Source organism: Salvelinus sp. IW2-2015, linkage group LG4q.2 (genome assembly GCF_002910315.2).
Source record: "Salvelinus sp. IW2-2015 linkage group LG4q.2, ASM291031v2, whole genome shotgun sequence".
NCBI lineage: Eukaryota > Metazoa > Chordata > Actinopteri > Salmoniformes > Salmonidae > Salvelinus > Salvelinus sp. IW2-2015.
Genome location: NC_036843.1, coordinates 27,640,243 through 27,665,200, shown reverse-complemented (window position 1 = coordinate 27,665,200; position 24,958 = coordinate 27,640,243). Strand labels below are relative to the sequence as shown.

The following is a 24,958-nucleotide window of genomic DNA, read 5'->3' as shown; positions in this document are numbered from 1 at the left end:
GTGAGTAACACACATATTATAGTGTATTGTCCAAAAGCCAGGGTCAGGAATGGCAGTAATTGTTTTTAAACTGGCAATACCATTCATGGTTGTTTCACAGTGTGTCTAAATGACTCTCTGATCTCCTCCTGTATGTCCTGACCTCTAACCCCATGCTGTGTGTTCACTCTCTGCTCAGGTGAAGACGTTGTGTCAGGAGCTGCTGGTCCAGGTGTGTGACCTCCTCCGACTGAAGGACTGTCACCTGTTTGGACTCAGCGTCATTCAGAGTAAGAATGGGTTACCATTTTGTGTGTGTTGCTGTGTCTGACATCTCTCACCTCACTGTAACGTCTTTTCCCATCTCAGCCTTACTGAATGGGGTCCATTGTCTCTGTGGTTAGTCACAATAGTTTACTGTGTGTTATATCAGCGCAGTTAGCAGTTAGCCTTCCCTCTGTACAGTCCCAATGAGTTACGCCTCAATTCTCCCCACACATTGAAAAGCATTGGATTGATGTGTATACATGGGAGGAGCCATCTCTGTCAAACAGCCTTAACCAGTCCTTCTGGTGCTGTCTGTCTGTGTGTCTGTCTGTCTGTGTGTCTCTGTCTGTCTGTGTGTCTCTGTCTGTCGGTTTCTCTGTCTGTCGGTTTCTCTGTCTGTCGGCTTCTCTCTATTGGTTTCTCTCTATCGGTTTCTCTGTCTCTGTTAGTGATGCATCGATATGACATTTTTGTACGATACTGATATCCAATATTTTCCTTGACAAAAAAAAACGATACCGATATTGAACATTTTAGCAGCCTTTTAAGCATTCTAGTACAGTTAAATAGTTAACACACACGAACGCAGCGGTCAAAGGCACTGCATCTCAGTGAAAGAGGCGTCACTACAGTCCTTGGTTCGAATCCAGGCTATATCACATCCGGCCGTGATTGGGAGTCCCATAGGGCGGCTCACAATTGGCCCAGCGTCGTTCGGGGTAGGCCGTCATTGTAAATAAGAATTTGTTCTTAACTCACTTGTCTAGTTAATTAAAGGTCACACACACACCACACTGACCAAAAAGTTATTTTGTTGGCATTTACGTATGTCCCCATTACCAGTAAAATATAATCAAAACGTATTTCTTTCACTTACTTGTTGTGCTGTTTTGTTGTTCATTTGTTAAGTCGTTTCATTCTCAACCAGGATTTCTATGGAACGCCGTTTGGGTCTTTGCGTGTCAAAAAAAGATGCACGTCAAATAACACAATTTGACCAATCAGGACCTGAATGACTGCACGTCACATAATTTAGCGCGTGTATTAATTATTTACGTAGTTATTACACATTGATTACACTATCACTCATATTTCATATGTCACAACGATTCATCGACACGTAGGCTATGATGCTGGTAAAGTTGTCTCACGCACCTACAGTGCTGGCCATAAAAAAAAAAAGCTAGCTAGCTCATGGATACAATGTCCTTCCCCAAAAACATAGCAAAACGACAATCTGTTTCAGTAGCTATAGTTAGCTAGCTAGCTAACTATATAGCTAGGTGTCATCTAAAATAACCCTAATTTATAAGACTGTTCTTATTTGATTAATGGTGGTCGGACCCATCTATGTGACGCTAACCACAATAAGGATTAGCCACAATAGTGGACTTTGCGGTTAGCCTTAAATAAAGGTACGTCTTTGACAGTGATGCAAATTAATACAAATATTATGATTATGCCATAATTGAATAGATCATGGTAAACAAGTTTGGAATGTTACATAAAATCAACAAAATAATATTTGTTAATTTGACAAATCTGTTGAAATCACACTGGATGTCTTATACTTTAGAATTGCATTGTGGGCATACTTATTTCACTGTACAGACTTACCTATGGATTGTGGATCAATGACATGGGGTATCAATCTACTCCGTGACACCCAGAGAAACATTAGTGTCGTAGCTCTTATTGCGGGACTCTGAAACAACTGTGAATTGAGCCACATTTATTGTCAACCTATGTGTATTGAACACTATTCCCAAGGAAAAACAATACTGCGTGGAAGTCTGATAACTCTGAGGAGGACGTTGGGGAAAAAATATCTTGGGTATTGCGTAGACTGATACCCCATTTCATTGATCCCCAATCCTTAGGTAAAGCTGTACAGTGCAATATGAATGTCAAGACACACAATAGGCCGACTGGGGAGGTGACCTCGAGTAGCTGGAGTTTCAATAGGCGAACAACAAGTGGCTACCTAGCTAATACTTACAAGGATCATTGCTAAGAATAATGAAAATGACTGCAGTTTCTACTGGTCATTGTTTTCAGGCTGTTTGTATTGGTGCTAGCTAGGTACCAAGCTAAAGCTAGCTAGCTACCCCAGAAGTTTCGGTCAAACAAATAATGCTTCATTACCAACACGGTATTGTAAACGCATCGTTCGTGGCCGGTGTTTGCTAGTTTTCTGACTTTTTTTTATACTGCTTTGACAGTACTATTGATAGTAGTGGTGGCGTTTGGCACGTGCAAATTCAGAACACACAACATTCTGTAATAGAACTGTTATTTGACGTGTCAAATTATAAGCTTATTTAACTCGTCAAATAGTGTTATTGTCATATAGTACTCACACACACACTTAATTCGATTCAGTAGACTTTATTGGCATGGCCATATTTTCTGAGTGCTGTCCTGTTGGTTTGGGTTAGTGAACAGAGCCTCAGTTCACTGAAGGGACTCTTCTCTTGTTTAGTCTCTTGACATTGTGATGAAATGTTTCGGGGTCACTTGTTTTTAGGTTGTATAGTAAGTAGGAGGGGGTTTTGGCCCAATTCTGCTCAACATGCATTATTGGAGGTTTTCTTTGCACTTACAATAGTCTTGCAAAACTCTGCATGCAGTATTTCCATTGGATGTTTGTCCCATTTGGTAAATTCATTATTAGAGAGTGGACCCCATTCTGTGCTGCCATATAAAGCAATTGGTTATAAAACTTAATGATACAATTTTGAGCCAGATTCTAATTGGAATTTTGATTTGAATGGCATAGGATCTCTGTCTGTGTCACTGAGGGAGGGAGAGGGAGGTAGGGGGAAGGAGAGAGGGGGACTAGCTGACTAGTCTGCTGCCTAGTTGCGCTAGATTGAGGGTTGGGTGGGGTGACAGAAGTATGTGGGTAGAGTGATTGGTCAGTGCGAGGGGGGTGGACCTGGGGGGTAGAGCAGGGGGGTGGTGCTGGGCTGGGGGTGGGTGGGTGGTAGGTATAGAACTGGGTTTGGGCTAGGCGTTAGAGTGTGGGTGGTTAGTCACTGTTTGCCTTGTGATTTTGCGTTGTTCTGACAAGCAGCTCAGGAATGTCCCTAAATCATCCCCACTGGTTCCTGGTCAATAGACTTGTCCTGCAGGGCATGTGATTGCCATCAGATGAGATGAATCAATTTTCAGAACAGCACTGGCTGACTGGCCCTGCTGCGATTTGTTTTCCTTTGCAGCTGCTTGCAATTGTCACTGCCTTTGTCTGTCAACTACCTATGTCTGTCTGCTACACGGGAGTCAATGGGTGACTAATTCCATAAATATCACCGACCCAGAGACAACTCTGTCATCATAAAGTGACTTAAGTTAACCCTTTGTGTGTGTCCCTCCAGACAATGAGCACATCTACATGGAGTTGGGTCAGAAGCTGTCTAAGTACTGTCCCAAGGAGTGGAAGAGAGAGGCCAGCAAGGTGAGTCAGTCTGCACAACCAAATAGTACCCAGCAAGCACATAACGTTCTGAGAACCATATGTTTCTTAGGGCTTGGTGTGAGCGTGGTTGTCCTATGGTTATTTTGCATACAACCTCCCACAACTTTCTGGTAAAGGTGCAGGATAGTTGCTTGGCTTTGCTCAGCAAATGTAAGGAATTTGACAACAACAAAAAATACTTTAATTAGTTGGTATTTCATTACTTCCAACAGAATGTTTCCCAAAAGTTCAAATGGTTACATTTCAATTTTAGTAATATTCTATGAACGTTCTACAGCTGGTTTGACATTGCGAATGTTCTCAAATAGTTAAACAACCTTATTTAGACATTTCAGTAATTCAGCATAACGTTTCCTCATGGTTCTATTTAAAGTCATGTTCTCAGAACAGTAAGAAAACTCTCTCTATCCTCCATCTTGTTTAGTGTGTTCAGGTGTGTTGTTTGTACCGACTAATTGGCTACACCTGATCTTAATGAGTGTTTCCTTTGAAATGGGGTCTGTTCGAATAGACAAAAATGAACAGCTTTGTATGAGTTAAAAAATAACATGGCATGCTAGCTCCATCCTGGTGGTGCAGTGGATTAATTCCATGGATAGAGAACAGAATATTATAGGTTTGAATCTCAGTGATGCTGTGCCCCAATAAAATAAATTGTTTGCATGATTTAATACCTAAGCAAATACATTTCCATGTGTCCTATCTGTGCTTGGAGTTTGAAACAGTTAACCCAAACTAAGCTGGCAGTGTTATTAAAAGTCATATTGAAACATTCAGTGAAAGCTTTAAGGAAGTTATTCAAAAACCTCCAAATAAATAATGTTCTCAGAACGTTAAAACATTCAGGAAACCATAGTAAAACATTCTCAGATCCGCCCTGCAACCTAAAAATTAACGTTCCCAGAACAGACTAAATGTTCGCTTCCGTTCTCAGAACTTTTAAAACATTTTCAGTTTTCCCGATCGATTGGAACCATTTCCCTGTTTGACAGCTAGGTTTTATGGGTATTACAATTGAAGTCGGAAGTTTACATGCACTTACGTTGGAGCCATTAAACTTGTTTTTCAAACATTCCACAAATTTCTTGTTAACAAACTATAGTTTTGGCAAGTCGGTTAGGACATCTACTGTGTGCATGACACAAGTAATTTTTCCAACAATTGTTTACCGAGATTATTTCACTTATAAATCACTGTATCGCAATTCCAGTGGTTCAGAAGTTTACATACACTAAGTTGCCTGTGCCTTTAAACGGCTTGGAAAATTCCAGAAAAATTATGTCATTGCTTTAGAAGCTTCTGATAGGCCAATTGACATAATTTGAGCTAATTGGAGGTGTACCTGTGGACGTATTGCAAGGCCTACCTCTTTGCTTGACATCATGGGAAAATCAAAAGAAATCAGCCAAGACATCAGATAAAAATGGTAGACCTCCACAAGTCTGGTTCATCCTTGGGAGCAATTTCCAAACGCCTGAAGGTACCACGTTCATCTGTACAAACAATAGTACGCAAGTATAAACACCATGGGACCACACAGCCGTCATACCGCTCAGGAAGGAGACGTGTTCTGTCTTCTAGAGATGAACGTACTTTGGTGCGAAAAGTGTAAATCAATCCCAGAACAACAGCAAAGGACCTTATGAAGATGCTGGAGGAAACGGGTACAAAGTATCTATTTCCACAGTAAAAACGAGTCCTATATCGACAACCTGAAAGGCCGCTCAGCAAGGAAGAAGCCACTGCTCCAAAACCGCCATAAAAGCCAGACTACGGTTTGCAACTGCACATGGGGGCAAAGATCGTACTTTTTGGAGAAATGTCCGCTGGTCTGATGAAACAGAAATAGAACTGTTTGTCCATAATGACCATCGTTATGTTTGGAGGAAAAAGGGGGAGGCTTGCAAGCCGAAGAACACCATCCCAACCGTGAAGCACGGGGGTGGCAGCATGTTTTGGGGGTGCTTTGCTGCAGGAGGGACTGGTGCAGTCCACAAAATAGATGGCATCACGAGGAAGGGAAATTGTGGATATATTGAAGCAACATCTCAAGACATCAGTCAGGAAGTTAAAGCTTGGTCGCAAATGCGTCTTCCAAATGAACAATGGCCCCAAGCATACTTCCAAAGTTGTTGCAAAATGGCTTAAGGACAACAAAGTCAAGGTATTGGAGTAGCCATCACAAAGCCCTGACCTCAATCCCATAGAAAATTTGTGGGCAGAACTGAAAAAGCGTGTGCGAGCAAGGACTACAAACCTGACTCAGTTACACCAGCTCTGTCAAGAGGAATGGGTCAAAATTCACCCAATTTATTGTGGGAAGCTTGTGGAAGGCTACCTGAAATGTTTGACCCAAGTTAAAGAATTTAAAGGCAATGCTACCAAATACTAATTGAGTGTATGCATACTTCTGACCCACTGGGAATATGATGAAAGAAAGAAAAGCTGAAATAAATCATTCTCTCTACTATTATTCTGACATTTCACATTCTTAAAATAAAGTGGTGATCCTAACTGACCTAAGACAGGGAATTTTTACTAGCATTAAATGTCAGGAATTGTGAAACTGAGTTTAAATGTATTTGGCTAAGGTGTATGTAAACTTCCGACTTCAACTGTATGACTCTATGGCTCCGACTGAATCATTTATTTAACTATCGTTTCAACAGCAAGCGGTCTATCAGGGTTTCAAGATTACTCCCCAAAAGACAGTCAATCTTAAATTCAAATATGTGAGCAACTGCTGTTGTTTTCACTGTCATGTTGGAAGTTTTTGAATTTATATTTGTAGAATGAATACACTGTCTTGATGGTTTGATTTGCTAGAAAATAACAGAACCAATGTTTTTCATTTGTATCTTGTTGTTTTCAGGGCATCGATCAATTTGGGCCTCCTATGATCATCCACTTCAGGGCTCAATATTACGTTGAGAATGGGAGATTAATAAGGCAAGTAAATCCCACAGAGATCCTATAAATTACTATTTGATTCTGTATGCAATTCTATGAGTAATCTCCTCTTACACATACTTAAGTTTAACAATCTGAGCCAAGTGTGATATCATTCTGAATAAGTGGTTTGGATTGATCGATACTAAAGCTGCTTGACTAGATCTAATATGATGATGTGTTTCTGAGGACGAGGATAGAAAAGTGAGGGAGCTCATTGTGGCATAATGTCCCAATGGGGGTGAAAAGGATTAAGTACGTTACGAAGGTAACGTCTCCTCCCCCCGGGTAACGTCTCCTCCCCCCGGGTAACGTTGAGTCCCCCCGGGTAACGTTGAGTCCCCCCGGGTAACGTTGAGTCCCCCAGGGTAACGTTGAGTCCCCCAGGGTAACGTTGAGTCCCCCAGGGTAACGTTGAGTCCCCCAGGGTAACGTCTCCTCCTACTATACTACAGGAACCTGAGAATGGTGATCTAGCCTAGCAGAATGTGTTTGTATCATGTCTTCTTCTCTCTTCACTTCCAGTGACCGCTCAGCCCGGTACTACTACTACTGGCACCTGAGGAAACAGGTGTTGCTATCGCAGTGTATGCAGAGAGAGGAGGCCTACTTCCTGCTGGCAGCCTTCGCCCTCCAGGCCGACTTGGGCAACTTCAAACGCAACAAGCACTTTGGGAAGTACTTTGAACCTGAGGCCTACTTCCCTCCATGGGTAAGTAGATCTGTCCTTCTGACCTAACCAGTACCAAATTGCTTGCTCTTTTTTTGTTTTAGGTTGGCTATCTGTAAAGCACTTTATGACAACTGCTCATATAAAAAGGGTTTTATAAATGTGATTGATTGGAGTTGCCCAGGCAGTATTATGGCCTTCCTCTCCATTCCCCTTAGCCCCCGTAACCCTTCATTGTTTGCAGACCTGAGAATGGGTATAGTCAGTGTAGTGCTGAAATGTCCACCATATTGCTACAGATATGAAAACATAGAAGGGTTAGGACCAAGGAAAAAGTGATAAGGAGTAAATTGGGACCGGCTAAGTGTAGTCTAGCACACAGCCTGAATGTAGGTCTGTAGCCAGTTTCATTAATCACTGAGCTCCAACAATTTGAGGACGCTACCTCATTGGAGCATGCTGAGATAGCTGGATCTAGGACTCTAGTTTTATTTTGGTCCCTGGCACACAGCACGCTTGACTCTTTAGAGAAATGATCTGGATGCGAGCTGGCTAAACTTGCTGCCTCTCCTATTCGACATGCCCCCCTCCCCTCCCCTCCCGGACACGACGGTGCACCACCCCTCTAATTACCAACCACTTCCTGTGATTAGTCTGTTGCCTTCCCATTGGTCCCATATCCACTTTGAAGCCACAGGGTCAGGAAATGGTTGTACATTCAGGAATGGTACATAAATACATCCTCTCAGGGTGTTCTCTAACCGGTTCTGAGTGAGTGACTGGGTTCTGGAGGAACGCCCCAAATCCAGACCTGAAACTGAGTCCAGTGGGATTGTGGGTCCCTCCCAAATAGCACCCTATCCCCTATATAGTGCACTATTCTGACCATGGCCCATAGGGTTCTGGACAAAAGTAGTGCACTACACACTGAGTATCCCACAAGGTGTCCCACAGGGATGCTGGCCCATGTTGACTCCAATGCTTCCCACAGTTGTGTGAAGTTGGCTGAATGTCCTGTGGGTGGTGTTGCACTTCTTGATACAAACCGGTGCGCCTGGCACCTACTACCATACCCTGTTCAAAAGGCACTTAAATCATTTGTCTTGCCCATTCACCCTCTGAATGGCACGCATACACAATCCATGACTCAATTGTCTCGAGGCTTAAAAATCCTTCTTTAACTGGTCTCCTCCCCTTCGTCTACACTGAATGCAGTGGATTTAACAGGTGACATCAATAAGGGATCATAGGCTGACTAGGTGAATCCAGGTGAAAGCTGTGTCGTGGAAACTTCAGGGGTTCTCAATGTTTTGTATACTTAATCTATAGGGAATAAGCTGGACGACGCCTTTTGTGCCCAGCTGGACGACGCCTTTTGTGATGTAATATCAGTATATGAGGCATCTGTCTTCCCCTGGGCGGGGGTTTCATCAACCTCCATTAACCCAACTGGCAAGCCTTCTTTCCTTCCTTCTGCCAGTGAGCTGACATCAGAACCAGCAGATGGAGTTCACTCTACTGAGATGCTTGTATGAGAACTCCTTTGTCACCGCACTGAAACCAGCCTATATGTCTCTGTCTCTTCCAGGTGAAAGCCAAGCGAGGCCGGGATTACATCCTGAGACACATCCCCAACATGCACAAAGACCTGTTTTCCCTCACCGCCTCAGAGGCTCATCTCAAATACATCAAGGAGTGTGCCCAGCTGGATGATGTTACAGTCCACTACTACAGACTCTATAAGGTCAGAGGTCAACCTGGACACACACACACACAAACACACACACACACACACAATTAACTTACCAATAAACGTCTATCTCTTCCCCAGGACAAAAAGGATGTGGAGGGTTCCATGACTTTAGGACTGACCTTGCGTGGGATTCAAATATTTCAGGTACAGTAGTAAGGATGGGTGTGATGGATAAATGTGTCTAGGTTATGTGTTATTAATATGTATGGTTTCTGTGATTTATATCATGTTTCTGTTTCTCTCAGAATGTGGGGACAGTGAAACAGCTCCTGTATGATTTCCCCTGGACCAATGTGGGCAAACTGGTATTTGTGGTGAGTAGAGCCATGGAGATGGTAAATACTAAGAGGTAAGGCTGAGACGATGCCAGTATCGCGATACTTGTTAGGATCGTGGCAAGGAAATGTCAAAGTCGGATGTCATTAGGCACTTTGAGGGCCTAGGGGAGTCTCTCTCTGGAAGTTCTGTTTTTTCTCTCATGATCCCAGCGGTGACGTCTTTGAAACTTGAAGCCAGTCTTGACTTATGGCAGTGGTTAGTGAAAGTTCAGCTCCTACTCAGACTATAGTTGTGGAAATAGTGTCACAGAGCTCCTCTTCTCTGTTGGGTCTTGCCCATAGCTGCTACAGTCACTTCACTACCAAAAGGCAGGGGCCCACAGGTGATTTTATTTGGGCCCACAAGTTTTTTATATTTTTTATTGTTGGACAGAAAATATTGTTAAAACTGCAGAAAATCATCTCAAATCAATTTCAATTTTGGAAATCTGTTCCAAAGTATTCCCACACACAATAGATAGGGGCGTGGATCAGAAAACCAGTCAGTATCTGGCTTGACCACCCTTTGCCTCATGCAGCACGACATATCTCCTTCGCATAGAGTTGATCAGGCTGTTGATTGTGGAATGTTGTCCCATTCCTCTTCAATGGCTGTGCGAAGTTGCTGGTTATTGGCGGGAACTGGAACACGCTGTCGTACACGTCGATCCAGAGCATCCCAAACATGCTCAATGGGTGACATGTCTGGTGAGTATGCAGACCATGGAAGAACTGGAACATTTTGAGCTTCCAGGAATTGTGTACAGATCCTTGCAACATGGAGCTGTGCATTATCATACTGAAACATGAGGTGATGGCAGCGGATGAATGGCACGGCAATGGGCCTCGGGATCTCGTCATGGTATCTCTGTGCATTCAAATGGCCATCGCTAAAATTCAATTGTTTTCGTTGCCTGCCCATACCATAACCCCACCGCCACCATGGGGCACTCTGTTCACAACATTGACATCCGCAAACCGCTCGCCCACACAATTCCATACACGCTGTGTGCCATCTGCCCGGTACAGTTTAAACCTAAATGAATCTGTGAAGAGCACATTTTTCCAGCGTGCCATTGGCCATCGAAGGGGAGCATTTGCCGGTGTTAATTTCTCTACCATAAGCTGCCTCCAATGTCGTTTTAGAGAATTTGGCACTACATCCAACCAGCCTCACAACCACAGACCACGTGTAACCTTGCCAGCCCAGGACCTCCTCGTCTGGCATATTCACCTGCAGGATCGTCTGAGACCAGCCACCCGGACAGCTGATGAAACTGAGGAGTATTTCTGTGTGTAATAAAGCCCTTTTGTGCAAACTTCTCTTTGTGCATGGGGGCATTGTCATGCTGAAACAGGAAATGGCCTTCCCCGAACTGTTGCCACAAGAATCAAAGAATCGTCTAGAATGTAATTGTATGCTGTAGTGTAAAGATTCTCCTTCACTGGAACTAAGGGGCCTAGCCCAAACCATGAAAAACACCCCCAGACCATTATTCCTCCTCCACCAAACTTTACAGTTGGCACTATGCATTGAGCCACGTGGGAGTTCTACTGGCATCTGCCAAACCCATATTAGTCCGTCGGACTGCCAGATGGTGAAGCGTGATTAATCACTACAGAGAACGCATTTCCACTGCTCCAGAATCCAATGGCGGCGAGCTTTACACCACTCCAGCCGGCGCTTGGCATTGCGCATGGTGATCTTAGGCTTGTGTGCAGCTGCTCGGCCATGGAAACCCATTTCATGAAGCTCCCGATTCTTGTGCTGACGTTGCTTCCAGAGGCAGTTTGGAACTCGGTAGTGATGCAACCGAGGACAGACGATTTTTACACATTCTGCGCTTCAGCACTCGACGGTTTTGTGAGCTTGTGTGGCCTACCACTTTGCGGCTGAGCCGTTGTTGCTCCTAGACCTTTCCACTTTACAATAACAGTACTTACATTTGACCGGGGCAGCTCTAGCAGGGCAGAAATTTGATGAACTGACTAGTTGGAAAGGTGGCACGTGTTTCAGAACAGTTGTATGCTTGTCAATAATTTGCATGAATCATTTTACAAATACTTCCAGTGCTACATCTGGATTCACTTCCTCATACACATCAGACATCAGACCCACATACATTTTTTACATCTTCAACAAAAGAGTCCTGAGAACATTTTGTATGATCTCTTTAATAATTATCCAACCTTTGGCACTTTGGCTTTCCTTGTTATGGTCACTATAGCCAATGCGAACTTATATTGCTTTGTAGCAAAGCTTTGCAGCATTAGTGACGATATGATCGATACAAGTGGATGTTACAGAACCAACACTATTGGTATGCACTCTAGTTGGTTTAGTGATAACCTGAGTCATATTACTGGCGTTAGTTATGGATAGAAACTACCTCTTGGGAGGACAGCTAGTTGCCAACTTGTCAATGTTCAGGTCAACCAGAAAACAAACATCTGTTAACACCAAACACACTATCAAGCAGGTGAAGAGTACAACAACAACAACAATTATACAAAAATCAACATGTCAGTTTAAGCTAGAGATCTGTTTTATGTCACACATCCGCATCTGCTGTGACAGAGCTAGAGCTGTGTTTGTTAGACCATGAGACATCCCGCAAATCGGTGTTCTCACAAAATCAGCTGTGGTGTCGAACAGTTTGGCCAACAAACTATTATGACCCCTCTATGGAAAGATGAGACTCTCACGAACAAGATGGTGTTCTCCGTTTTGATCGTCTGCATGGAACTCGTCTGAATTTGGTACAGCCGATCTGCCAACTTCTGTCTGTAGCGTCCAAACAGTTTGGGCTACACACTAACATGACCCCTCCGTCTAAAGGTGAGACTCTCACGAACACAAACATGCCGGTTGTTTTTCTCTAGGACACCCACAGGCCTCACGACTCGTCTGAAGGTCCCCTGATATCAGTTGAAAGTGATCAAAATAAGGGGTTAAATACATGTTTTCTGATCTTTCTTATATCTCTCAGATATAGGACATGCACTTTTCATTTGGGGGGGGGGACTATTTGTTGTTGTAACGTCTACGCTGGAAGTCGGGAAGCAAGTTCAGGGAGTGACTTAATAATAAATACACAAGGAACAAAACAAGAAACACTAGTAGCGTACAGACATGAAACAAAGGAACAGAAACAACGCCTAGGGAAAGAACCAAAGGGAGGAGTGACATGTATAGGGAAGGTTAATCAGGCAGGTGATTAGGTCTGATGATGCGCTTAACAATGGTGACAGGTGTGTGTAATAATGAGCAGCCTGACGACCTCGGGCGCCGGAGGGGAGGGGGAGTATACGTGACAGTTGGTCTATGTAGTGAATCTGTTATGCAATGCTTTTGTATAGGCTAATAGCAGTAAGGCCAAATACCATTTTTCATTTTTTTTTTTTTATTGATACGTCAAGGGGTCTTAAGATTCAAAATCAAATAGCCAAATGATCCTTGGTATGACCTTCTTAAAACAATTCCATATAGCTTAGTAGACGCTCCCCGAGCTTAGACACGGCTGAGACTCATGGTTTAATAATAAAGTGTTCTTCAATACATCTAAAACTAATAACATTGTTTTAAACCAAATACATTCTCAAAGAACTAAACCTCAACTGGAGTTGTGTGTGAAGTGTGTGACCATTGATCAAGTTGAGGAAGCTAATCTCCTAGCTATAACATTGGATGGTCAATTATGGTCAAGTCATATTGACAAAGATGGGGAGGGCTATGTCTGTTTATAAAAAAGATGTTGTGTTTTTGACACGAATCAACGGTACTAGTTTAGGCTCTGGTCTTGTCCCATCTTGATTACTGTCTGGTAATATGGTCAAGTGCAGCAAAGAAAGACCTAGCAAAGCTGCAGCTGACTCAAAACAGAGCAGCACGCCTTGCCATTAACTGCACATACAGAACTAACAACAACATGCCAGTCTTCCTGGTTGAGTGTTGAAAAGAGATGAACTGCTTCTCTTAGTTTTTATGAGAAATATTACTGATGAATATTCCAGATTTGTGTCTGCATAATCAAATAACATTCTGATCAGAATGTCAACATTGAATCCACAGCAACGCACTGTATTATACAGAGCCATGATCACATGACATTCCCTTCAATCTCCAATTACTCAAACAGCAAAATGACCTTTTAAAAATCGTATTAAACAACATCTCATGGAACGGCGAGGACTGTGAGGAGAAACACAGACACTCTAACACACAGACACTCTAACACACAGACACTCTAACACACAGACACTCTAACACACAGACACTAACACACAGACTTGTTTTAGTTTTATTGTTTATATATTTTTTATTGTATTGTTTATCGTATTTTGAATTTGCGTGACTGTCCTTGTCTATCACTGTATTAGTCTATCAGTGTTTTGTTACTTGTCATGTTTTTTGTGGACCCCAGGAAGAGTAACTGCTGCTACAAAAGCTAATGGGGATCCTAATAAACAAATAAGAAAACGTTGAAATGTTTCTGCAGTTTGGTTTGTGTCCCTCAATCTGGAGATTCAGCTGTTGTTTTGGTTGTAAGAAGTGCCGCAGAATAGTTTTCAAAGAAGAGACGATTCTGCTCCCCCCCCCATTGTGTGTTTTTGCCTGTGGGGATATCTGTCTCTCTAGCGAAGTGTCTGAATCCTCTCATGCATATCCCTCCGCAAACAAACTGAACATTCAAAAAGATGCAACACTCACACTGGTGTCTGTTGAATCACACAGGGTCGTCGCTCCATTAGTATCTCAGACACCAAGATCTTCCCTGATCATAGTGTTAAACATCAATCAATCATACGTCCGCTGGATGACATGTAGATAGCATGAAGATACCCTACAAGGATTCTAACTCCTATTCCTCTCTCTCTTGTCTGTTTTCAGGGTAAGAAGTTTGAGATCCTGCCGGATGGTCTCCCGTCGGCCCGTAAACTGATCTACTACACCGGTTGTCCCCTGCGGTCCCGCCACCTCCTACAGTTACTCAGCAACAGCCATCGCCTCTACATGAACCTGCAGCCTGTTCTCAAACAAGTCCGAAGGCTGGAGGAGAACGAAGGTACATTACATACCTGGACACACCTACCTGGCCATGCTGCCATCTTGCCATACTGGAGAAATTTGACTCCCTTGATTCTCTTGGTGTCTCTGCGTAATTCAGCATTCCTTCCCTTAGCCAGTTGTAATGTTGATATTTACATTTGACTCCCTGGATTCTCTTGGTGTCTCTGCGTAATTCAGCATTCCTTCCCTTAGCCAGTTGTAATGTTGATATTTACATTTGACTCCCTGGATTCTCTGGTGTCTCTTGCGTAATTCAGCATTCCTTCCCTTAGCCAGTTGTAATGTTGATATTTACATTTGACTCCCTTGATTCTCTTGGTGTCTCTGCGTAATTCAGCATTCCATCCCTTAGCCAGTTGTAATGTTGATATTTACATTTGAGTAATTTAGCACACGCTCCTTTTCCAGAGTGACTTATAGAAGCAATTAGGGTTAAGTGCCTTGCTCAAGGGCACAGACAGATTTTTAACCTAGTCTGCTCTGGGATTTGAACCAGCTACCATTTCGGTTACCTGCCCAACGCTCTTAAACCGCTAGGCTACCTGCCGCAACATATTCCTTTTTTTCAGTCAGCTTTCATGTGTAGGGCATATCTATAATTTCTTAGGAGTGAATTCTCTATCTGACCAGCTCCTGTGAGGCTCTTTATCTGTGGTACTGCTGTGTCTAATCCTCTGTCTATCCCTCCTCTCCAGACAAGAAGCAGTACCGTGAGTCATACATCAGCGATGCGTTGGAGCTGGATATGGACGTGCTGGACAAGCGTTCCCGGGCCAGCGGCAGCAGCGCCGGCAGCACCGTGTCTCACCTCAAACGCCTTTCTCGCCACTCCACCGCCAGCCACAGCAGCTCACGAACCTCTGGGGTGGAGACAGACAGTTTCCTGGCCCCTGGAGGGGCCCTACACCGGGCCCTGAGAACCTGCAGCTCTTCAACTACTAGCCATGGGAGCTCACACACCTCGGGGGTCGAGAGCGGGGGCAAGGAGCGGATGCTTGACGATGATGGTAAGGCAATCAATTGCACACACGGCAAGGGACACGCACACACACACTTCTTTTGTCATGATGCCGTCTCCCTTGCTCCACTGGTGATCATCACTGGCCCTCTGTCTCTCTGACTGTCCCTCCAGAGATTCATATTAGTGTCTGTCTGTCCCTCCAGAGATTAATATTAGTGTTGGTCTGTCTGCCCCCCCAGAGATTCATATTAGTGTCTGGCTGTCTGTCCCTCCAGAGATTAATATTAGTGTTGGTCTGTCTGCCCCCCCAGAGATTCATATTAGTGTCTGGCTGTCTGTCCCTCCAGAGGTTAATATTAATGTCTGTCTTTCCCTCCAGAGATTGAGATGTTAGTGGACGACCCTAAAGACTATGAGGAGCTCCATGAGCTGACCCTGGACCTGAACCAGGACCTGTGCATCCACATCACTGAGGACATGCTGACCATGTCCCCTGACCAGTCCAACGGATACTCTGGTACATACAACCACTGTCTTATCTTATCTACCCATACCAATGGATACTCTGGTACATACAACCACTGTCTTATCTTATCTACCCATACCAATGGATACTCTGGTACTTACAACCACTGTCCTAGCTTCTCTACCCAGACCAGACCAACGGATACTCTGGTACATACAACCACTGTCTTAGCTTCTCTACCCAGACCAGACCAACGGATACTCTGGTACATACAACCACTGTCTTAGCTTCTCTACCCAGACCAGATCAACATATACTCTGGTACATACAACCACTGTCTTAGCTTTCTACCCAGACCAGATCAACATATACTCTGGTACATACAACACTGTCTAGCTTCTCTACCCAGACCGATCAACATATACTCTGGTACATACAACCACTGTCTTATCTACCCAGACCAACGGATACTCTGGTACATACAACCACTTTCTTACTTCTCTACCCAGACCAATGGATACTCTGGTACTTACAACCACTGTCTTATCTACCCAGACCAACGGATACTCTGGTACATACAACCACTGTCTTATCTACCCAGCCCAACGGATACCTCTGGTACTTACAACCACTGTCTTATCTACCCAGACCAACGGATACTCTGGTACATACAACCACTGTCTTATCTACCCAGACCAACGGATACTCTGGTACATACAACCACTGTCTTATCTACCCAGACCAACGGATACTCTGGTACTTACAACCACTGTCTTATCTACCCAGACCAACGGATACTCTGGTACATACAACCACTGTCTTATCTACCCAGACCAATGGATACTCTGGTACATACAACCACTGTCTTATCTACCCAGACCAACGGATACTCTGGTACATACCACTGTCTTATCTACCCAGACCAACGGATACTCTGGTACAATACAACCACTGTCTTATCTACCCCAGACCAACGGATACTCTGGTACATACAACCACTGTCTTATCTACCCAGACCAATGGATACTCTGGTACATACAACCACTGTCTTATCTACCCAGACCAATGGATACTCTGGTACATACAACCACTGTCTTAGCTTCTCTACCCAGACCAGACCAATGGATACTCTGGTACATACAACCACTGTCTTAGCTTCTCTACCCAGACCAGATCAACATATACTCTGGTACATACAACCACTTTCTTAGCTTCTCTACTCAGACCAATGGATACTCTGGTACTTACAACCACTGTCTTATCTACCCAGACCAACGGATACTCTGGTACATACAACCTCTTACTGTCTTGCTGTCTTCGTTCACTCTGCTTTAGAACAGCCTCCTATCTCAGTGAGACTGGTTGAGTTGAACTTGGCTGGGTGGTCAACAGATGGCTTTGTATTGTTGTTGTTTTTGTGAATGTCATCCTCTCTGTCTGCACTGTAGGACTCATAGTGAAGGACTTCAGCTCATCACACTCCAGTTCCTCTGAGACCGTTGTGAAGATGAGAGGCCAGAGCATTGAGTCTCTTCCTCAGGTCAGTGACAGTTTATCCTCTTTGTACTGACTAGGGATGTTAACAGTTAACCGTTTACTGGTTACCCGCAAAATAAATTTGACCGTCATGCTTATGGGCCTATAGGTCAATTTGCGTAATGGAATTAAATTGATGAGTGTGTATTTTTCGTGAGTTCGTCATGCATCTTCTTTATAACACGAGCACAGAATATGCTACATGAGCACAACAAAATCACCGGTTGGACAGTGAGAGCTGTTCTATTGGTTGTTGTCCAGAAGCAAAGACACAATCTAGTCATTAACAACCGCCATCCTAGTCATATTAACAACCACATCCTAGTCATATTACAACCACCATCCTAGTCATTTAACCCCATCCTAGTCTTTAACAACCACCATCCTAGTCATATTAAACCACCATCCTAGTCATATTACAAGCCATCCTAGTCATATTAACAACCACCATCCTAGTCATATTAACAACCACCATCCTAGTCATATTAACAAACCATCCTAGTCTATTAAAACCACCATCTAGTCAATTTACACCGCATCCTAGTCATATTAACAACCGCCATCCTAGTCATATTAACAACCGCCATCCTAGTCATATTAACAACCACCATCCTAGTCATTTAACAACTACATCCTAGTCATATTAACAACACCATCCTAGTCATATTAACAACCGCATCCTAGTCATATTAACAACCGCCATCCTAGTCATATTAACAACTACATCCTAGTCATATTAACAACGCCATCCTAGTCATATTACAACACGCCATCCTAGTCATATTAACAACTACCATCCTAGTCATATTAACAACTACCATTCTAGTCATATTAACAATACCATCCTAGTCATATTAACAACCACCATCCTAGTCATATTAACAACCCCATCTAGTCATATTAACAACCACCATCCTAGTCATATTAACAACATCCTAATCATATTAAAACCACCATCCTAGTCATATTAACAACCACCATCCTAGTCATATTAACAACCATCCTAATCATATTAACAACGCCATCCTAGTCATATTAACAACTACATCCTAGTCATATTAACAACCACCATCCTAGTCATATTAACAACCACCATCCTAGTCATATTAAACCACCATCCTAGTCATATTAACACCACATCCTAGTCATATTAACAACCATCCTAATCATATTAACAACCACCATCCTAATCATATTAACAACCACCATCCTAGTCATGTTAACAACACATCCTAGTCATATTAACAACCGCCATCCTAGTTATATTACAACCGCCATCCTAGTCATATTAACAACCATCCTAATCATATTAACAACCACCATCCTAATCATATTAACAACCACCATCCTAGTCATGTTAACAACCACCATCCTAGTCATATTAACAACCGCCATCCTAGTATATTAAACAATGTCATGTACAAACATTCCTAGATTATTAACAACCACCATCCTAGTCATATTAACAACCACATCTAGTCACTATTACACACACATCCTAGATATATTAACAACCGACATCCTAGTCATATTAACAACCACCATCCTAGTCATGTTACCACCACCATCCTAGATATATTAACAACCACCATCCTAGTCATATTAACAACCACCATCCTAGTCATGTTACCAACCACCATCCTAGATATATTAACAACCGCCATCCTAGTCATGTTACCAACCACCATCCTAGATATATTAACAACCGCCATCCTAGTCATATTAACACCCCATCCTAGTCATGTTACCAACCACCATCCTAGATATATTAACAACCGCATCCTAGTCATATTAACAACCACCATCCTAGTCATGTACAACACCATCCTAGTCATATTAACAACCACACCTCTAGTCATATTAACAACCACCATCCTAGTCATATTAAACACACACCATCCTAGTCATATTAACAACCCCATCCTAGTCATATTAACAACCACCATCCTAGTCATATTAACAACAACCATCCTAGTCATATTAACAACACTACCATCCTAGTCATTACAAACACCATCTTAGTCATATTAACAGCCACCATCCTAGTCATATTAAAACTAAATCCTAGTCATATTAACAACCCATCCTAGTCATATTAACAACTACCATCCTAGTCATATTAACAACCACCATCCTAGTATATTAACAACCACATCCTAGTATATTAACAACCACCATCCTAGTCATATTAACAACCACCATCCTAGTCATATTAACCACCATCTTAGTCATATTAACACCCATCCTAGTCATATTACAACTACCATCCTAGTCATATTAACAACCCATCCTAGTCATATTAACAACTACCATCCTAGTCTATTAACAACCAATCTTAGTCATATTAACAGCCACCATCATAGTCATATTAACAACTACCATCCTAGTCATATTAAACACCCATCAGTCATTTAACAACTACATCCTAGTCATATAAACAACCACCATCCTAGTCATATTAACAACCGCCATCCTACTCATATTAACAACTGCCATCCTAGTCATATTAACAACTACCATCCTAGTCATATTTTAACAACCACCATCCTAGTCATATTAGCAACCACCATCCTAATCATATTAACAACACCATCCTAGTCATATTAAACCACATCCTAGTCATATTAACAACACCATCCTAGTCATTTAACAACACCATCCTAGTCATATTAAACACCATCCTAGTCATATTAACAACCACCATCCTAGTCATATTAACAACCACCATCCTAGTCATCATTAACAACCACCATCCTAGTCATATTAACAACCACCATCCTAGTCATATTAACAACCACATCCTAGTTATATTAACAACCATATCCTAGTCATATTAACAACCACCATCCTAGTCATATTAAACAACCACCATCCTAGTTATATTAACAACCACATCCTAGTCATATTAACAACCACATCAAGTCATATTAAACCCCCATCTAGCTCAATATTAACAACCACCATCCTAGTCATATTAACAACCACCATCCTAGTCATATTAACAACCACCATCCTAGTCATATTAGCAACCACATCCTAGTTTTTGCATCTTTAGAGTCTCCCTCATTCTACATTTCTAACAGATATTTTCCTCTCTCACATATGGAGCTGCTGGCATCTGGTTCGCTGTGTAGAACAGTGTTTACCTGGGAATTGCATTTTGGCAAATGTTGGAAATGTTTTACATTGGCTGCTTCGTTACAATAGTTGTATGTTCAATACCAGCCTTATGGCAGTGAGACGATTGGCTTGCTACTGTTGCATGATTCAAGTAAGCTCTATAGTGAAACATGTCTGTTCCTTGTATTTTTTGTTGGTCATTTAACTATTTGGAACAAATTTAACCGTTTGTTAACCAGTTAATGAGGGTCGGTTACTTTGCATCAAAATTGACCAAAATTTGCATCCCTAGTACTGACATTTTACATTTTTGTTATTTTAGCAGACCCTCCTATCCAGAATGACTTACAATCAGTGCATTGAACTAAATAAGATTAAACAATTTTGATCACTTATTCCTTTAAATTATCAAGTAAAACCTTCACAAAAAATATCTGCTCTCTTGCTAGAAATAGTAAGGGAAAAGGCAAGTACAGCAGTTTTTACATTGTAAAAAAAAAAATGGAATACATTTACTGATTGTTTAGTTTTCCTTCTGTTCCCCAGACGACGGTGTGCAGGAAGCCTCAGACATCGACGGACCGCCACAGCCAATCCCTGGACGATGTGCGTCTCTACCAGAAGGGCTGCCTCCAATGGGCGGAGCTATGCCAGGACACCGCCCACAGCTACACCTTCGGCTGTGCCCAGGAGCTGAGCGACAGCAGTGGTTACCAGGGCAACCTTGCCGAGCAGTGCGCCGGGATCCGCGGTGAACAGCTTGACGGCTTCCCCATCAAGAGGACCAGCAAGTACTTCTCCCTGGAGCTGACCAGCGACGAGGTCCCAGAGTTTGTGGTGTGATGGATGGATGGGGGAGGCAAAAAAGGGTGGCCTCATGACCCCTGCCTCCACCGCTCAGACCTGTAGGTGCCTCAGGAAACAGAATGGGACGAGAGAAGAGGGTTTGAGGTTTGGAGAGGTGATACTTGGTTTATCTGTCTGTTGCCATAACCTGTCAGCCATAACAGCCATCTGCACCTTACTGGGAAGAGTCAGATGGAGGTTAAAAGCCCTATATCCACCAGAATGACATCACCAGTCAACGTAACCATGGTAACACCTGAGACGACCTACACCGGAGAGACAGATAACTGATAACGAAAGCCCTTTCAGAGGAATCTTTTGCGGAAACGGGGGTATAATAAACAATATTTAAAAAAAAAAAAGGATAAACCTTTTCTAGTTTTCAAGAAAAGCTGACAGCATCTTTTAATCGGACTGATAATACTCCACAGTGACACTCTGGTTGGGAGAGTAAAGGGAAAAGTTAAGGAACGTCAAGGAATATCTCCCCGTCACCCTGTTATTTATACAACCTCTGACCTTCTGCGTTTTCAAAGCATGTACTTTATCCAGAATGTTTTTTTGGATCTGAACCTTGGGTGTGCTAAGCAAAATAATGCTTTCACAGAAACCTAAAATCAACGTCTTGTGTTTGCCTACTATGGTACTAACGCAGTACACACATACCGAAAACACACACAGCCTATATCAAAATGTTCTGCCATGAAGACTAGATCCCACTCCTTCCCCTACAAAAATAGATAGTGAAGCTATTTGTGCTATGAACCAAAGACAAGTTGCATTAAACTAAAGAAAAAACTCAATGTCCACTTATTATTATTATTATTGTAGTGTGGAACCAATCAATGAAATTATACAGCTTTGTGAGTCCATGACAGGATATTATGAAGTCACAATGAGCAGGTTCTGGATTGATCCAGAATCTAGAGGTTGATCCAGAAGAAGAAACACTGATGATATCCTGCATCTCCCTTCCCTCTGTCTCCAGTATGTATGACATGATATGACATCATCTCGGAGCCCAGAACCAAATCCAGCATGCGCTAGTCTGAGATTAGACATGACACGCCATTTCTCCTCTCTTTGCCAGGAAGTGCAATGTGCCAACAGTTCCTCTGTCGAGCTGTCTGCTAGTGTGGGGAGTAGACTGATATTAGGAACACACCCCACATGCCTTCATTACACCTATGCAAGTCCTGATCTACAACCGTGCCTTGACAATCAATCCCAGCTTCTTGCTTAGCAACACTTGCCCACACGAATCACGGAGATCAGTTTTTATGTCATAAGGCTCTCCTCTAACTGTATTGTTGGTCAGCAGTATATTTGGTATTTAATCATTGACATCAGACTTTAAAAATCATTTTTCAAACAGTCTGTTTATTAACCAGTCATGATTGAAGGGGATTACCTCTATAATGATGTCATCTACCATCCCTATCCTACCATTCCTTATAACAGACATATTTGAATCTGTGACAGTTAGTTTCCTGTCATGTGACATGTAGCACGGGCGACGTCATTGGCTGTTTCAGGCCTTCGCGAAACGTCATTGGATGTTTCAGGTCTGCTCTGTTGCTTGGGGCAGGATGAGTTTCTACATGTCCTCACCTGTCTATGTGTGCGCAGAGCTGAGAAAATACTAGATGTAATCCACACACAGACAAAATGGAGTTTGGTTGAGTTTAGACTCTCAAACTGGGATTTAGACTTTTCTTTCTTTATGCTGAAATATTATTATTCACTCGGCTGTCTTTGTTAGTTTTGGGGATTGTCATGTTTGTTCTGTCTCAATTTATTATTTCAAACTGGAACTTGTTACAACATTTTTGTTACTTTTTATTTGATCATTTTAGCTAATTGGAAGTTTTAAAGTAATATTTTTGGAATGGAGCATTTTTAGAACAATGAGATGCTTTGTATTTGTTGAAAAGGTATTCTTTGTGTGCGGTTGATGTCAGTCAGTATTATAAGCAGTGTACATTTATGTGACAGTATTACAAACCTGTGAAATCACATTCACTTTAAAAAAATATATTGTGCCCTTTTTTTACCCAGCGATAGTCTCATTTCATCTTACAGTAGCTGAAGAAAGTTGATGCCTAATGATTTTTACATTGCTCAGTTAATTGGCCAAGAGCTAAACCATTTTCACAAGGTTTGAAACACACAACTACACAAGTCATGTTCATATAAAGACGGCTTTATTATACCTTACTATGTGTGGATCCAGACAAGGCCTATTTTTCTTTTCTTTTTTCTTTTTTTTCTCTCCAATTATCTATTGTCTTAGAGTTCTAACTAATAAATATCCAAACCATACCTACTCAATATATATGGAAAGTAGAGTTTGTCTTCCAAATGTCTTTCACACAGTACTTTTGCATTTCTTCCCCACTCAGTAAACCTTATTGAGAAGGCCGTGTCAGTTTCATTAACCTCTTAATTTCATGTATGGTAATAGTACATTATGCATGTACATTTGTAATCCTTACCCTCATTTGTGTTACCTAAAATCTCTGGAGTAATAAACAAAATGCTACTTCATGATGTATTTGGAATGATAGACCACTATGTACCTCAGTAAAGTAGTTGTTTTGGATTAAGCTTTTCCATTGCTGGTCCCGGGCGCTACGTATGCTCTAGAACCTTTTTAGAATGTTCTAGAAACAGCTCTGCTGTGGTACAGTGGAGAGACCTGACAGTTCCACTTCTATTCACAGCCGGTCTCATCAGCTGGACACGTCGGCCTAGAACCACAGAGCAAGGTGTCTTGATCTAGAACCGCAGATCAGGCCAAGGCAGCAAGACGTGATTGTTCGGAAAGAAATGTGTAATAATGGAATACACTTATAAAATATGATATTGTTGTGTGATTTCAAAGTGACAGTGCATACTGTAACATTTTATTTCTAACGACATGTTACTAGCTTCTCTTTTTTTTTTACTCTTATAATTTATACTTAATAATATTGGGTATCCGAGCAAACAAAGGCTTGTTCACAAGTTGAAATATTTCTCTGGTAGATCAGTGATGTTCTATGCTGTAGAAAGCCAGTGTGTGTCCAGGTACACCGCCATAAAACCAGAACAACAACCTGAAAACATTAGCATTTTGTTAAACTCTCTCCTTTGGTGGCTTAGCTTCTACACACACCCTTACTGTATGTCTGCAACTAAGTATCCATAGTCCTTTCTGTGAAAGGATCGCCCTTCAGGAAAAAATGAATGATTTAGTTGTTTTGTCAAACCCTGTTGTAGTGAAACAATATTCAATAAAAAAAAAATTACATTTATTTGTCTAAACTGTCCTGACCTCTCTGATATTCTGTTTGGTCAATGTTGTGCAAGACATTATACACTGAGTGTACAAAACCATTAAGAACACCTACTCTTTCCATGACAGCTTTCACCTGGTCAATCTATGATCCCTTATTGCTTTTACCTGTTAAATCCACTTCAATCAGTGTAGATGAAGGGGAGGAGTCAGGTTAAAGAAAGATATTTAAGACTTGAGACAATTGAGACATGGATTATGTATGTAT

The 24,958-nt window shown here is 42.2% G+C and overlaps 1 protein-coding gene across 1 annotated transcript in view; it reads left to right on the top strand.

Moving 5' to 3' along the window:
• The window catches only part of LOC111963579 (FERM domain-containing protein 6), a 51,089-nt gene extending 26,380 nt beyond the window's left edge, over positions 1 to 24,709 (top strand). The window contains exons 3-14 of the mRNA XM_023987122.2: positions 179 to 269; positions 3,624 to 3,703; positions 6,597 to 6,673; positions 7,199 to 7,385; positions 8,932 to 9,087; positions 9,175 to 9,240; positions 9,342 to 9,410; positions 14,305 to 14,479; positions 15,180 to 15,491; positions 15,825 to 15,962; positions 17,360 to 17,451; positions 21,114 to 24,709. Coding sequence (XP_023842890.1) covers positions 179 to 269; positions 3,624 to 3,703; positions 6,597 to 6,673; positions 7,199 to 7,385; positions 8,932 to 9,087; positions 9,175 to 9,240; positions 9,342 to 9,410; positions 14,305 to 14,479; positions 15,180 to 15,491; positions 15,825 to 15,962; positions 17,360 to 17,451; positions 21,114 to 21,410 — 1,740 coding nt within the window. The 3' untranslated portion in view covers positions 21,411 to 24,709. The remainder of the gene's footprint in view (positions 1 to 178; positions 270 to 3,623; positions 3,704 to 6,596; positions 6,674 to 7,198; positions 7,386 to 8,931; positions 9,088 to 9,174; positions 9,241 to 9,341; positions 9,411 to 14,304; positions 14,480 to 15,179; positions 15,492 to 15,824; positions 15,963 to 17,359; positions 17,452 to 21,113) is intronic.
• Positions 24,710 to 24,958: the final 249 nt, after the last annotated feature.